Below are 17,142 nucleotides of genomic sequence, written 5' to 3' on the forward strand. Positions count from 1 at the left end.
GGCTTGGCTGATTGTTAAAACAAGGACAATCTGAAGCACAGATTACGGGAATACCTCAGAAAAACTGGAAAATAAAACCCAAACCAAACCAAAAACCCAACAAAACACAGCAGCAAAGACAACAACTCCCCTTAAATGCAAATGCTTTTACCATCTCTCTCTCTCTCACTCTCAGGCCTTGCTCTTGGCCCAGTATCTGACCAATCCCCTCTGAGCCGCAGACGTTTAACGGGAGGCTGACGTAACTGGGGGAAGAGAAAAGAAGAGAAAAAGGCATCACACAGCTATTTATGTTCCACAGTACAGGATTCTAAGCTTAAATATAAATCTCAATTTTCTTAAGTCACCTAAAATCATCTGTCACCAAAACACAGAATGTCAGCCTTATGTTCAGAACCATGAATAAGCACAACACTTACCAACAAAACAGCACGTGTTTTAGCTTCAATAGCCTAAATAAATAACTCCCAGAACTAATGCAGCTTTTATTCTAAACTAACTTCATCATGTTAATTGAATCTTTCTATAGTTGCCTATAATGATTAAGGTTTTCTTAAATTCAACCTGAATTCTGCAGAAATATTCACCTCTTCACATTAAAGACTATATGGGAGTTTCAGCTTAATGAAATGTGGACTTGTAATCAAACAAAAGAAAAAAAATCAGACTTTTTTTAAAAAGGACATTTTATACAAATAAACCCTGGTTTACTCTTTAACCTAATTTCTTTTCAGTTCTTATAACACTTTTTTTGCAGCAGGAAGTATAAAACAATCACTAAATGGGTGGTATTACTTTCAGCAACCTCAAGAGAAACAGGGAGTGCTTTGCTCAATAAGAAAGGCAGGTCAGACTTTGAAGTCAAGTGTATTGGCTGGATATTTATGGCCTTAACAAAAATAAAGAAACTAACAAAAAAACCCAACCAAACAAAAAAATCAACCAACCCAAAAACTGCTCACAATTTTAAACTAAATGCCTTGTGGTGGAAGCATATCAAAGTTTTAACTTTCATGACTCCACCAGCAAATTTAGGAAGAAGTCTTTACATTTCTTCCACTCTATACAACTTCAAGCCAGGCTGAAATAAAAATATTCAAGCAACAACACTTTTATGGATAACAACAGGGACAAAGAATAAGCATTTAAAAGCAAAATTCCTGACTGTATTCCTGACTAAGAAAACACATCACATAAAATGTGCCGGAAAACATTTAAAAATGGTTCCAAACAGATTCTAAGAAAAAGGAGGAAGGAAATGTCAACATCACACTTCTCACAGCAAAAAGGAAAGAGAAATTATCATCATCATCACATTGATCCTGCAGGTGAGGACAGCAGGATGCTGACAACTCATTGAGAACTCCTTCCAAAGATGAGGAACTCAGGATACAGAGTTTGTGAAAGGGTGAGCAAAACACCAGAGAAAAAAAAAAGCAGTGGATGGTTGGGAGAGTGCAGGGAGAGACAGAAACAACTTCACTGTAGTTAAAGGCATTCTCTTTATGTTGATCAGAAAATTTAGACTGGAAAGGTCAGCATCATAGTAACTGAGCTGAGAATTAACATCTGCTTGAGTTTTGAAAATTTGAATATTGCTCATTAACAGTGGCTCACCTCCTTGATCTAAATATCTTGTACTCCCTGATATCTGTCATGAAATGATAACTCTTACCAAGGAGTATTAACATTTGATTTCAAGGAATATGGTTCTCATGGCATGAAAAGTAAGAGAACATAGAGTGACCTGCCACTCTTGCTGGTCTTATGACCCAAGGTTCAGGCAGATACCTTCTCATCTCTAAGAGAAGGAAACCAGACAATAATGAAAACCAGAGTGACAAAACATTGCAAATAAATACATAAATAAATGTGAATTAAAAATACACCATTTTGGTGACAATCTACTTGTCATCTACACCTCAGTCTACGACCAGCAACATTATTTTCAGATTACAGGAAAACACAACTGATGGTATTTCTTGTGTGCTGCAAGTTAAAAAACATAAAACATGAAAGGAGGTCATCTTAATCACTTGCCTCTTCCCTTCTCTCTTCTGCAGAAGGGACTTTAAGTTCTCGTGCTGTGTCATCCTTGGGATCAAACAAGTAAATGTAATCTGAGGAGTAGCTCACAAGGATCTCTTGGCCATCCTCACTGTAGCACAGGGATGTTACCCTGCAGGATTTGTTGTTGAGGTGAGGAGGAACAAAACGTGCCACCATTCCAACAGTGCCCCTGCCAGCATAATTCCCTTTATTAAAAAAAAAAAAAAAGTGGAGAAAGAGAGGAGGAAGAAAATAATTACACATTTACTACTGCAAATTTTCAACAGCTTCAATAAATTCCTTATTTGGCATCCAACAAAAGATAATCAGGGAAAAGCTACATATCCTGTAGCTTCTGCAATAATTTTGATCTGGAGAATGACCACTGAAGGTTGCAGTCCTGGCTTTTTGGAATCCTGGAATCACACATTTCAGGACAAAATAAGAAACATTACAAAATGTCCTTTTCTGCATCAGGTACACAATGCATTCTAAGATGCATGAAGAGACTAGGTTTACTTCTTTGATGATTTCTGCATGAGCAAATATTAGAGTGAAATGAAGGCAGCTATATTTCTGCAGTGTTACACTTGAGTCACCACCTATTTTGAAAATAACCTGAATTTGGCAATGCCAGTGGGTAGAAATACTCCCTGCACAATGTGGCTCCTACCTGTTGCCCTTGTGCCAAGCATTCTCCTGTCATAGATCCTCACTGAGCTGTCAGAACAGCCCACAGCCAGGTAGTAGGGGATGGGTGGACAGATAGCAACAGAGGTGGCAGCACGACGACAGTTTATTAAAATATCCTGGAACACACAAAAATGCAGCATTAAAATAATAGCTATGAACATGTGAAGTATAATTCTTTCTTTTTGTTTTGTTCTGTTTCAAAACACAGGTCCCTCCCTTTGTCAAGGAGATTTTGAGAAGATAGGTCTGGCCTGTGAAGACAGATCATAAATGTGTTATCAAAAAAGCCACTACACAGAAGGAAAACTATCAGAGAAAGAAAACTGGCAACTGGCACCATAACAACTGAAAAAGAAACCTAACCAAAACAAAAACACAGGAACATTTAAACATAGATAAGCCAAAAACTATATATTTATAAACTATCTTGCACCTTGGATTTTCTTATGGAAACACAGTAACTGTGGAGGTGGAAGAGTACTAAATACTCAGAAACACTTAAAACCAATTAAAGGATCAGAATAGGTTCCATCTACAGGCAGATAACTGGGAAAAAATGAAAGAAACCTCTAGAACTGGTAAATGTGCACAAGGTTGAACAAAATTAATCAACACTAGCAATACATACTTCGGTAGTTTTGTTCCAATTCAATATTAAAATTGTTTCTAAAATTCAAACACAGTGGACACTGGTCATACTAGTAATCTAATATAATTAATTACCAGATCTGTTCTTACAGAGGGACAAAGGATGGCCAAGAACACAAGGTTGCATGTGATTCTCAAGGTTGATTTTTTTGCCTCCAGTTTTGCACTCTACATTAGTAGTGCAAACCAGACTAAGAGATTCAATTTCAACAGACAATCTCTTTTCTACCACATCTGAAGCCTCATGCTAAAGTTTATAAAATAAAAAATGCCAAAGGAGATATTAAAATAGAAAACCAAAAAAAGACTCCCCAGACTTTTATTGTCTCTTGGGAAACATACTGTCACCCCCACCAATGACCCTGAAATCTATTATTTCTAAAAGCTTTACCAGAATACATATTGTGTTTTTCTGTGATGCACAGCTTTACATTCAGGTAATCTTTATTTAGAGATTATTATTGCTATTTTATTTTACTCATTTTATTATTATTATTATTAAAGTAATCTTTATTAAAAGGTTTCATTCTTACATCTTTACAATCTTCCTTTGTGCAACTTGTTTTGATGCGAGTATCAAACCATCTCACGGTGCCATCCTCACCACAAGAAAGGAAAGTGTAGGGATCATTTGGTACTGTCATAATCTGTTCAAAAGAAAAAAAAAGATTATTAATACCTCCAGAAATAGCACTCATTTAAAAACAAAAGCATCAATATTTGGAGCAGCAGTAAGGCAATCAAGACTCAAATCAAGCTTTCCAGTGAAGAAAAGAAAAAAATTGAAAAACTGATGATGTTTCCTCATTTTCTAGAAAAGGTCTGAACTGTTAAAGTCAAAGGAAACTTTTAAATGTCACATAAGATTAAATATCCATAGGTCAAGGCTTACAGTTGTTTCTATTATCTTTTAATACACAACATACATTTACTGCAATCACTTTTCAGATAACTTATCAGTTTGCTGCAACAATTCAACAAAAGCTCCGTTTATTCTCTATCAAGTAATAGGAGAGAATTACAAAGTCCTCAGAAGTCTGAATGCCTTGAAAATACTAAATGGCTTTTATTCCCATTGGGCTATTCCTTTACCTCTTAGGTAGTTCCTTGTAGCAGGTCTGCATTAAAGGCTGCTACCAAGATACCTCCTCACTGCAATTTTTTAAACATTATTTTGTTTAAGATAACACCTTTCTAAGCTCAGCCCTTCTCTAGCTAGGGACAACTCACATGAATGGCTTCACTCCAAGCCTCCTCAAGACAAAATACAAAAGCAAGTGACCATAATGTTAAAAATTACCTGAATTCCACAGGTCAGTTAATGCACAGGAAATGCCAGTTTGTTTACACTCTGCCTCTTAAAACAGAACATTGTGGCAGAATTTTTCTTTTTCTACACTTCTGCTACTATCAGTAAAAATTTATAAAGCAACAACAATGGTTAATAGTATAATACATTCATTGAACACAGAGTGATTCTTTAACCTTTTAAATGAGATGATTTACCACCCCCACATCCCAAAATTCTTAATCAAAGTAACTTATGGATATCTGCAAATCTCTTGACCTGAAGTGGGGCTACAAAGCTAACAGCTGAAGGCTTCAGCTTCTCTTGTAAGGCTCAGCACAATAACTGAGACATTGCTTGCTGTGCCAAATAAGAAGTTTAACTTGCAGAACAAAGCCAAGGTTTGAATACCAATAAAACAATAAACTTCTGAGCTATGACCACTATTCCTCAATGTATCAGTGTAACATACTGAAAAAGCTGTTTTTCACTACACATTTCATTCAAATTAACTTTATTTGCGTAGTTATAAAAGTTAGCAATTGCTCTTCAAGCCACTAAATTCTTCCAGCATTTAGCAGGGCTTTCAGTGAAAACATTTTGGTCCAATAATGTTGCTGAACGTGGCAAGCTTATTTCTAGTGGTTGTATTTTATTTCTGTTCACACTGGTGCTATTTCACCCTATAAATGTAATATAACTTACACATGGCAACTTTTATGTACAGTATTCACAAACATACTAAGTACTTCATAGGCACTAAACCAGAGAAATGGAAAAGTGCAAGCTTCATTATTACTTCAATATTACTACATTTAAGTTCACCAAGTACACATTATATCTATAAAATTGGTTTTTTATTAACTAAAAACTTGTTTGCTACTTAACTTTAAAAGTGTATAGCTATATGATCATTTAACTGTATTCAAAACAAGGAAGTGGTGTCCATAAAAAGCACATTGTCTTTCTGAAATGCAATTCACATGAAAAGCAATAAAGAAAAGATTTGGCTGAGGAAAACAAACTTATCAAGGCCTTGTGCAAACAATAAATTCTTCGGAAATGTGTCTCAAGAGCCTCTCCCTCTACTTACTCTATTCCCACTCAGAACTAGAAACAATTGTACAATTATCTCACAGTTTACAACAATCTACACCAACTTCCACATTTCTCTGTTTCATGTTTTTGCAATGTCTTGAACTGTCACAAACTCCAAGAGCTGTATAAATCCAAAGCACTTTCAAATTTAGAATTGGTACCTCAGGGGCAGCTTTTAGTTTTTGTTATTTAGAGAACACAGTGAGTCAAAGTTCTATATTTAACACGATGATGTGGTTACATACAGCTGAGCAGTAACATCACAATATTTAGAAATTATCTCTCCACTCCAGGAACCTCTCAACTTCAGTGCAAAACAGGATAAGAAAAATAACTTTGTAAAGGGACAGAGCTGTTAAAACAGCCAATGTCATATAGGGGTTTTGATATTCCTTCCATTAACAGTGTTTAAAAGCAATAAAACCAACCAAAAGTGTATCACACTCCTGACATTCAAAACAGCAATAATGCCCTCTTGTTAACATTATTGCTGAATAAAAATCATCCCAAACAAGATCATTTTGACTGTGCAATATAGCAGGGAAATGTAATTGGTGTAATTACAACCATAAGAACACTTTTACTACATGAACAAAAATTAACTCTGGTAGTACTTCAGCCACTTTCTTTTTTCACACACTCCAATTCTTTTTATGAGAAGTTCTTAAAGATTTTGTTCATTTACATGCAAAGAAAGTGATCTAAAAGCTTGCTATGGAACCTGAGCTGAACAGATGAAAAAACAATGCATTTGGGATTTTTTTCCCCTCTGTGTGTGTACCGCAGTAGTGTTAAAAAAGCCCCAACAAATAAATAGTGAAAGACACAGGAACATTTAGAACGTAAGAAAAAAATTGCAATTTTTTTCTATTTTAACCACAGTAAGTTTTGCAAGCAGCAGCTCTTGCTGTTATTTAAAGAAAGCAGATAGAACAATAAATCCTTACTATCTTCCTAACTTCAGTAACACTTTGCTTCCTCACTTGTCTAATTTATATGAACAAAACTTGCAAGGGAGGACTGAAAACACTGTGGCTAAATTTACACCTAAAGTGTTAACTGGAATACACAATAGAAAAATTATCTACAACTGTAAACATGTTTTTCAGACTAAGTTGTTCACACATGCTGAACTAAGCATTTCTCAGAAGGATCTAAATTGTGAAAAAGGAATGAAACTGCTGAAAAGTTCAGGGAAGAGGGGAGGGGGTGGGGGGAAGAATAAAAATAAAAATGCAAAACAGTCACTTCCACCACCCCCCAACCTACTTCAGGAAGAAATTCAGAGCTCAAATTGAATCTGTTTTCTCTGTAGAACATTCATTCAGTGAAGGTGAAGTCATATTTGCAAAGTGGTCTTAACAGCACCACTGTTTGCAAAGTTCTCCATTTAATTTAAACAGCACATTTCTCTGTCCAAGTCTACTTTTGAAAAGGAAAAAAAAACTCAAAAAAGAAGAAAAGTTCTGTAACTCTTACTGCACTGAAACAAAGTTTTCAGGAGTCTGGTTAAAATTTTGTGCAACAGTGCAATAAAATGTGTATTTTACCCATCTTAAAACTGTGATATACTTGATGAGGTACCTCGTAGGTAGTCCCATAGTGGCAGGTGTACTGGCATTGCCTGTTGGTCTCTGCATCCTGTTCAACATTCGTGTAGAAAATGACTCCATCTCCAGAACATGAAACAATCTGTTTGTCATTGGTGCATGGTAAGAACTTTGCACTGAAAATATTGGCCCTGTGTCCTGAGCGAATCGTTGTGAGAACCTGAAGAACAAAGAAAAAAGGGAGGCTGCAGCAGGTTCAGTGTATTCCAAGCAAATAAAGAATGGAAAAAACTCACACTGGGAAACATCAGTTATGCACAAGCTGCCAGGGACCTGCAGTTCAATCCAAGAGAACAGAGAAGCTGCTTTTACACCAAATTTCTTCTAAGAACAACATGGTTCTACAAGAGAGATTTGCTCAGGCACTTGCATGAAGCAGTCTGCAAAATACAAGGGCTGGAATGCAGCTGCCACCTTTGTTTTCACATCAGGTTTCTCAAAGTGAAACATTAGCCAGGGTGATGGTGCAGCCACCCAGCATGTCAGTGAGGAGAGACTTAGAAGATCTGGGATATTGTAATCCAAGCCAATTTTATAGACTTTAAAAATTGATGTTACTCCTAAACTCACTGTGAAAAGGAGAACTGAAGTTTATAGGGAAGGCTGTTTTGAAACTAGCCAGAAATAAATAACTTTTAAGAACTTGGTTATACTTTGCAATAAACAGGACTTGACCTAGTCTCTCATTCATCTATAGGAAAGCAGACAAACATATTATTTACTTCACCATCACAGCTGATTTTAAACACTTTGTGGTGACTCTTTATTCTTCCTCACATATTTAGTCTACCAAAACTGAAAAAACCTTCACATGCTTTCCTGAGCACAAGTGAACATTATATTCTTACTTCCCCCATCTGCAGCACTTGAACCAAACTGCATTTTCATGACTCCCATTAGGAAAAAAATACTTACCAAGTTGTTTACAGCATGAAAATTACTTCCAAATTTCCACTCAATTAACTTAATCAAAGGAAGTGTTTTGCAAATAAAGTTTCTCTCAGTAGCAGCTCATGCCTAACAGTTTGGAAGTGCTATTTCACACCTTTTAAATAATTCCCACTAAAAAGGTTTAAGAGTGTATCTACATATTCTGAAAGGTACAAAATATTGATGGCTGAAATCTATTTTTGTTACTCTACCTAGAAAATAACAGCAAATATGGTGATAAGGATATTTGCCAAGATGATAGAATTACAACACAGTTCTGATACCAATTTGCTGCCTTTTCCTGTATTGATTCTCTTATTCAAGCCAAAGAAAATACACTAACACAATTGCAACACTCATTAAAAATCATATCTCTAGTACATTGCAGGAATAATACTGATTATTGAGTCTTCTTGCTGGAACTTGTGGTTTTATAATTGCATTTGCATGCATTAGAGAAAAAAATAATTAAAAATCATCTTCTCCTCTGCTGATTAAAAAAAATAAATTACTCAGCTAACCGTGAAAAATAAAAAAAATCAAACAAAACATCTCCTATATTCCTCATTAGGCTTAAGCAGAGAAGTACACAACAGGGGGTGGAGGTGGAACTGGGCAATTGTCCCATGGAAGTATAAAGCTTAAATTGCAGCACCTTATAAAGTATTACAATATTTTAATGTAAAAACTATATAATGAGCAACTATCCCATGGTGGGATATTAAAATCAACTCTGCACAATAAATAACACTGAACATCCTTTATCTGCATGAAAAATTCTTACTCTGCAAGTCACTCCACCAACACTCAGCTTGGAATATGTCTGTCATCCACTTCACAGCTGTCTTGGACACTGCTTTTCCAGCAGAACTCCCAGTCCAAGAGAAACACTGTCCAGTGATCTGAACTTTGTCAGGCTGACACCAGAAATTGAAAGGATGAGATGAAGTTTGGAAGCTATGGCTTATTTGGAGAGGTGGAAAAAGGGCCTTACCTATAGGCACAAGCAACACTCCAAACCACCAACATTTCCCACCACAACCCTTCAGGAAAGTAAAATATTGTTTTCTACTCAAACTCTCTTCCACCATACCAACCACACCTTTTGTTTCTCCCACACATTTAATTTTTTGAGCAGGTCCTCAGGGTTTAGTTTTCAGCCCCTGAGAGGACACAGCTCAAAGCATCTGTTCTACCAAACTATCAGCAATTCCTGCAAGAGAAAAATGTGAGCCAGTGCTACTACCTGATGGATGCCAGCTGGCACTACTGTGAGTCTTTCAGCTGCATTGCAACCTTTATTTCAGTACAAATTATTCTCCATCCACTTGCAGACACACACAAGGCAATGTAATCTCACATTAGAGTGAACTATTTTAATCAAGATTGGCACCCCAACAACATCACACAGAAAGACAACTCAGTACATTACAAAGAGCAAAAATTACAATATTTTAAAACTGAAGTGAGAGGAAAACAGTTTATCTGACTGCAAGATGTCATGAGAATTACTGAATCCTATTGCTGGTCCTGACACTAATCTGTGGTGAGACCATGTTCCCTTTGTGCCCAGACATGTACCGTAAAATGGGATCATTCCAAAGTCGCAAAGGATTAGAACTCTCAGGTTTTAAAGCACTGTGAAGTTTTATTCCCATTTATCTACACTAGGAAGTCCATGGTGGTATCTCTGTCACACAATAATTAATATCTGAAAACTGATATATTAAAAAAAATCTTTAATACATTGAAAAATAGGAACTTGCATCCCATTTGAAAATTAACAAGCAGCCAGAAACAAACCTACCTTTCTGCTGTAGGGATTACTGATTACCAGGTTGGTGTCATCTGAACCAGATAAGATATATTCTCCTGTATCATTCCAGCAAATTGTATTCACCTGCATGAATTAAAAAAAAAATTGTTTAGAATTACAGTAATTCCGTTTTCACCATATTAAAACATCAATACTTATCCAACACTACAGAAATAGGAGTTAACAAATTCAACTGAAATTATGTAATTTCTAAGCAGCTAGCATTAAAAAAAAATTGTGTTTTTAAAACAAATTGATAAGGGAATCACCTGCTTCACCTACGGCATCTCAATTACTCCCTCTGCTCCTCAAGGGTTCATTAGGTAAATTAAGCTTCCCACAGTAGCCACAATTTTACACACTCAGGTGCTTTAATGTACCAAATGTACTCCACAGAGAGTACTCTGAATTTGAACTGGAGGGCATCACAGTGCTCTCATTACTGTATCTTCACCAGATCCAAATTCTGACCATCCATTGCCTTGCACATTTTCAGTGACTACACCTTCTCAGGGAAAAGCACTGCAGAATCCATCCCAGATCCCTTTTGAAAGTGTGAGTATGCTGGGAAAGAAGAATCCTACAGAGAGGTACAGAATTGTATTGGGAGAGTTTTACAATACATTTCCTTATCAATTCTCCTTTTCACAAGATGTGCTTAATAATGTGTCAGTGAAACAAAGCTGTGAAAGCACTCAAAATCCAGGAAGCTCAAAAGGTATCCTCCAAGCAGCAGCTCATGCACAAGCACCAAAGACTGCATGCAAGACCATTATTATTTCAAGTAAGCCTCTAAAATACCTTCAAGTGCCAAACTGCAGCCACCACCATTTTCTGCTGGCTAGATTCTGTTGGCAGAACAGCTGCCTTAGAGTGATGTACCAGACTGGATTACAGAATTGGTAAAAAAAATCCACTTCATTCTAAATTATTTTCTTAAGCCTTTTTTTTTTTTTTTTTTTTTTTGCTAATTCAAATGTTTCGCTCTGAGCCCCCCAAACAAAAATAAGTTTTGTTTAAAACAAATACACCCATTCTAGTTACTGTTTGAATGTCAAGTTTAGTTGGGATTAGTTGCAAAATCAGAGTTAGCAGTTTCAGGTGGATCACAGGAACACCACCACCTTGATATTGTCAGGTGGGGGAACTTGAGGAGAGATCTCGGTGTTAAACAAACATGCCTATGCCAGGGTTAGCTCAGTGCTCAGCAGCAGTCAAATATTGTTAGGATTTATTAGGAAAAGCACAGAAGAGCAAGGTATACATCCATGCATGGCAATCCCACGTCTTCCACACAACGCAGTTTGGGTTCGTATCCCGCTCCTGTATTCTCCATTTCTATTACTGCCCAGTTGGAAAGAGAAATTATGACAAGGAATTACTGGGGTGCTCACAGATATCTAACACTTTATTGCAAGAAGCAAATAATTTGTACTGCTCTAGGGAAGGGAAATTATAGAAGCTTATGAGAACATGAATGACATGGAAAAAGTAAAAAAATTATTTTCTGTGGATCTTCACAGTACAGGAAATGGAAGGTCTTAAATGAAACAACCAGATGACAAATGGCTTTTTAATGAAACTAGAAATCATTCTTATGGAACACCCTAAACACCAGAAGTGGAAGGATATACATATTCATCAAAGAGAAATGAAAAATTATCAGAAACAGAGGTGCAGCTTCCACCTCCACCTGCCCATTAAAGCAGAACACCCATCAAATACTGTCTGCTTGCCCTGTCTCAACTTCCTTCAAAAACCTGTGCTGGCCACCTTCAGGGCCAAATTTTCAGGCCCACTGAGCTTTGGTATGACCTTGCATGGCTACTCCTATGATTTTATAACTCTGGCTGTCAATCACCAAGAGCCACAATTTCAGCTACCCCCCCCAGAACCATTTATCATTGAAATAACCTGTCCTAACAATGGCTGTATGTTAAAATGTTGTCAAACATTGCACAGCACTACAGCAAGGGCAAACACACAACCCAACAATGTTTGTTTTCATCTACATTTCCTCTCAGGCAGAAAAATATTATTATCATTGCCCTAAAGAAACCAAAATGCTAATTTAAGAATACAGGAATAGAAACAAGAACAAAACACAGAAAAAACCAAGGAAGCTACCGAAAAATTTAAAGTCATGATATGAGAAAAAAAAGCGCAAAAAATTAAACTAATTGAGTGGGTGGATGTGTATATCAATGTAAAAACCCAAAATCTGAAGGTCAGCAAAGCAGAGAAACATTGAAAATGCAAAGGGGAGACAAGATTATCTAAATTGCAGCATCACAAATCTACACAAGACATCAATCATTCTCCTCCAAAATTCTAATTTCATTGCAATGATCGCCTCAGCTGAGCAATTTCAATATACCCTAACTAGACCAAAGTTGGTTCAAAAATAATCCTGAAGTAAGATGACATAACCAAATGTGTACTAGAGGTCTGTAACTGAACAGCCTTTTTTATTCTGCACCCAATCAACTTCTCAGCATTACTGACAACAAGTAACTCAAAAAGTAACAAAGTCTTCCAGTCAAATAAACTTGTTTGGGGTTTTTTTCAGAGACTTTCCAGTCAGTTCACAAAGTGTTCAGCACAACCTCAGATCAACACAGAATAACCCAAATAAATTTGCATATGGGTCACTAAAAGCAGATGCTCAAAAAAACAGAATTAAAAAAATGTTCTTGTCTCATTCTATGGTAACAAATCCACTAAAAAAATATAATGTTAAACAAGAACCGGTTATAAAATTAGTTTTTATTTTGAAAAGCTATGTAATGTACTACCTGTACTGCCACTTAACACCCAACTAAAAGCATAATGTAACAGTTCCTATTCTGAGGGTTTGGAAACCTTGGGAAAGGGTGTTGGAGCCAGAAGAAAGGATACATCAAACACAAATGACAAGACAATTACTAACAAGGTAAGAAAAGTCAAAGGGTGTGTAATTAGCTTCTTTCTATTAAGTACTCCACATTATTAATTGTATCTAGTTTTATTTGTCACTCATCTAGCCTTGCAAGGAGTCAGCAGGCACTTTTGATTCATTAGTCAATTAGCCAGATATAAATTTATTATCTCTGTGTTTTCCTCAAAGACAATGCAGTAGGCAGTGCAGCCAATCCTTAGAAAACCAAAAAGGCAAACTCCCCACTTCCATGCAAAGTGATATCAGAATCAGCTCTTGTGAACAGAAGAGATTAACAGAATAGAAAAATAGAAGAAAAGAAATAAAAATGTCTGTAAATGTCCCCCAAGCAAAGAAGGGGGTGAAAAAAACAGCGCTTTTCATCTGTGGAGCGCAAGGTGAAAATCATGTTTTTAACAGAACACAAACTCCCTATACTGGTTTAAGCCTGCCTTGAGGAGTACATCTGAAAAGGATCTGCTCCTAAGTGCCATCCTGAAGGAGATGAATGCTATGAAGGATGCTGGTTTGTTTTTGTTATTGATCTGAATGCCTATACATAGAAATGAGAAGCTATTCCTTCAGGTAATATTCTATTTCACAATGTAATATTTACTCATGTCAAATGATTCATCTACATCTTGCATTTTAACCTTTCTCAGCTTTCACAGGACCAAAGCTGGAAGACAACAAGCTATATTTTTACTGCAATTCAATATGGTTTAGTGCTTCTTTACCCTCTACTTTCCTCACACTTCATCGCTGCCCATCCAGATTGCTTCTCTTTCAACATTTCTCCTTTGGATTTAATCCCTTCATATAGAACAGCTCACCTAACTCTGTACATTTCCTCATCTTCTTAAGCTCCCTTTACAGCTAACACAGAAAAAGGCAAGTTCTGGCATACAAATGATCTTACTGAATTTGACCATGTGAACCTTGTTGAAAGAAGCAAATCCTGCCCTGGAAGGATGATAAGGCCACTGCCAGACATCAATAATTCTGTAGAACCAATTCAATTACTTCACACACTGCTGCTAGAAACTGTGTCTTCAAGCCAAGGGGGAAATGGGACTGTTTCAAAGAGAATTGCCCCTGAACTATGAGGTGAAACTACTCAGATTTTAAACAAAAAGTGCTATGGTAATATCACTGTTACAAGAGTGTGGATATGTGAAGTAATTCATGGAATATTCCCTTCTTCACAGATATCCTGCCTGTGATTATACACACAGCTGTATCTCCCTCAGGATCTCTCTTCTGTGGAACAGGTAGGAACTTGGACTTCAGTTTTATCCTCAATTAGTAAAAAAAATTCTTGCCTTAAGTAAGTTGTCCACCGTGTCCAATTACACAGCATGCTTTATATAGAAAATATAAGTCACAACTTATTCAACAGAACAATGAAAAAGTTCTTTAAAACACCAATTAACCAAACAGCAACTAAAGAAAACCCCAAACCCCTGCCATCCAACCTTCCTTAAAACCCAACCACCCAAAAACTAAACCCAGAAACACCTTTTAATAGACAATGATTCATTCCCCACATCTGAAATGCATGCTGAGCCAGGAGTTGTGGGAAGAAGAAAAGAAAAAAAGAGCCCAATTACCATTGATGGTACAAAGGAGTTTAATCAGGACATGCATTATAATTTCATTGATTTCTATTTGACAGATTTTTAAAAAACAAATACTAAGAAATTCTACTGAGTGGTTATTAGCCTTAAAAGATTATTCCTTGCCAAAGACCACACAGTAAATGAGGTAAGAACTCCCAATAGCGCATTCCTTAAAGGTGGAGAGTTCTGAGCAAATTTAACTTCTAAAGCCCTTTTTACAAACTGTAGTATTTCAATACTGTATTTAAATACTGCAGTATTTTAAAAACCTGCAAATAATGCTTTAAGTTTACAACTCAAGCATTTTCCACCCACGAAACAATTAGGCCATATGTTGAAGCATACTTTCAAAGCTAACACAATCAATACAAAATTAGTTTTCAAATACATATCCATAAGGTAGATTCAAGCAATGCCAACAGCAAATCTGTAATTTCTATTATGCAACACAGAGGCAGATAATTGCAATAGAGATCAGTCACTTAATTTTTAACAGGTATTGAACAAATATTGTTTTCCTATATTCTGTCTCAATAGGAAAAAAATTACTTTTTTACAAGGAAATTAAGAAAAAAAATACTCTAATCAACTTCAGGAAAAGAAACTTGAAAAATTTAATCTTAAGTATTTAAGGAGATTAAAAATTACTTAGAGAAGAAATTCAGAAGTAAAGTATCACTGTTACAATCTCAAATATAAAAATTAATAAATACACATAGAATCATAGAATTGTTTGGGTTGGAAGAGACCTTACATCATCATTCTTGTCGCATTTTTTGTAAAAAAAAAAAAGATAAATATATATATTTGTTTCATTACACCAATACCATCTGTACCAGAACATTAAACTTATAATTTAGTCAGCACAGGAAAAGTAGCTCACATTTTATACACAACAATTCTAATCCTGGCCTTTCCCAGACTTTCCAGGCCCACAAAAACAAAGGCACATCAAAATCATACTTCTATTCTCAACAAGGCTGGATGTTAACAACACTTGTTCCATAAAACTACTAGTGGGTTAGTTAACAATTATATCACTCCTTAATTAAAAGTCCAAGAAACTCAGGCTAAAATAATCCTTACATTTGAACAGTTTAACAAATGTACATGTTAAATTAAGAAAGCTGCACTTACATTTTCATTTTTTTATATAATACTTCCATTTTTCAGACATTTTGTATATCAAATACTTTAACAACCATTAATTTCTGCTCTATTCCTCAAAGGTAACATGGCAGCCTCTTTGTCCTGAACCTAGTTTAGATAAAAGTTTTTATTTAAAAGGATAGGTTTTAAAATATTGGTATCCTTTTCAAAAATTAATATTTAAATAAGCAATATTTCAAGTTATGTTACTGCCTTTCAGGAAGGCTTATTTTTGTTTTCATTGTCTGGAAGTCAGCATGTAGCACTTGACTTGCTTTTGGGAAATAGAAAATAAATCACTCAAAATACTAATAAAGCTTTAAGTCAACACAGTATAACAAAAAAAAAAAAAAAAGGACTTAGGACTTCATTTTCAAGATTTAAGATGAGTCCTAACTGAAAGGTAGGAATGCGTTTAAATGCCAGGAGAGATTAATTCAACCAGCAGTAGACACAGCTTTAAGACACAGGAATGGGATTTTGTTTTGCTTCAAAGGTAAAAGTGTCAGATATTCAAGAAGAAACAAATAGCTAGAGAATTCAGATGTAGATCTCAACAGGCAGAGTGGTCCAGCTCTGTTTTAATACACAAATACAAGATATTTGCCTTTTAAAGTTGAGTTTTGTTACCATGGCAATAAAATCATAATCCAACAGTTTTTAACAAACAAAAAAGCAACAAGTGACTTACACATCCATCATGGACATTCAAGGTTGCTTCAAGTTTTAATCTTTGGATAAATTCTCTTCTCCCTGTGAAGAAAAATATCCATTATGTAGTTTTTAAAACCTGAAGTAGTTAAGAGCCTGGTAATGACCATTCACAGGTAAAAACCTAAACAGTAAAGAATCAGAATATAAATTTAAATCTTGAAACAATTCATATGGTTCTCATTTTACAAATCCTATGACAAGCATGACATTTGCTGGTTCTTCCACCACCTTTAATAAGAGTGCAGAAATGGCAAAATGAAATGTTTCACAGGCTGAAGCTCCCTCTAAAACTAATAGCAAGAAAACAGAAATTATTCCTGTGGTTATTTGGTTCACTTAGCTGACAAGGAGCAAGTATTATACAGTCCAAGCAGTACAACCTCTGCATTTGAAAAATTAACATTTAAGACCAGTAACATTCCTTTTCCTAAAAATGAATTCTGTGAAAGGAAGAGATGAAGGATAAAGATGAAATCTATAAACCCATATGAAGACAAAGCCCAGGAACTTTCATGTTCTTATACCCTATATACAAACTGATTTACCACTGCACTCAAAAGCACTACTGCACTAAACACATGAAGAGGGAAACACAAAGTACAATGACAAAA

The 17,142-nt window shown here is 35.8% G+C and overlaps 1 protein-coding gene across 5 annotated transcripts in view; it reads right to left on the reverse strand.

Moving 5' to 3' along the window:
- Positions 1-17,142, reverse strand: part of DCAF6 (DDB1 and CUL4 associated factor 6) — a 73,794-nt gene that overhangs the window by 40,651 nt on the left and 16,001 nt on the right. For 3 of the 5 annotated variants that reach the window (XM_033051960.1, XM_033051958.1, XM_033051962.1), the window contains exons 2-8: positions 16,509-16,570; positions 10,124-10,216; positions 7,361-7,546; positions 3,924-4,037; positions 2,723-2,858; positions 2,041-2,255; positions 152-245 (exon numbers count right to left, since the gene is read on the reverse strand). In XM_033051960.1, coding sequence (XP_032907851.1) covers positions 152-245; positions 2,041-2,255; positions 2,723-2,858; positions 3,924-4,037; positions 7,361-7,546; positions 10,124-10,216; positions 16,509-16,570 — 900 coding nt within the window. Of the gene's footprint in view, positions 1-151; positions 246-2,040; positions 2,256-2,722; positions 2,859-3,923; positions 4,038-7,360; positions 7,547-10,123; positions 10,217-10,933; positions 10,952-11,396; positions 11,452-16,508; positions 16,571-17,142 lie in introns of those variants that run through there. The other 2 variants (XM_033051961.1, XM_033051963.1) reach the window with 2 other exon arrangements.

The sequence above is a fragment of the Catharus ustulatus genome, chromosome 2 (assembly GCF_009819885.2).
Source record: "Catharus ustulatus isolate bCatUst1 chromosome 2, bCatUst1.pri.v2, whole genome shotgun sequence".
NCBI classification, from domain to species: Eukaryota; Metazoa; Chordata; class Aves; order Passeriformes; family Turdidae; genus Catharus; species Catharus ustulatus.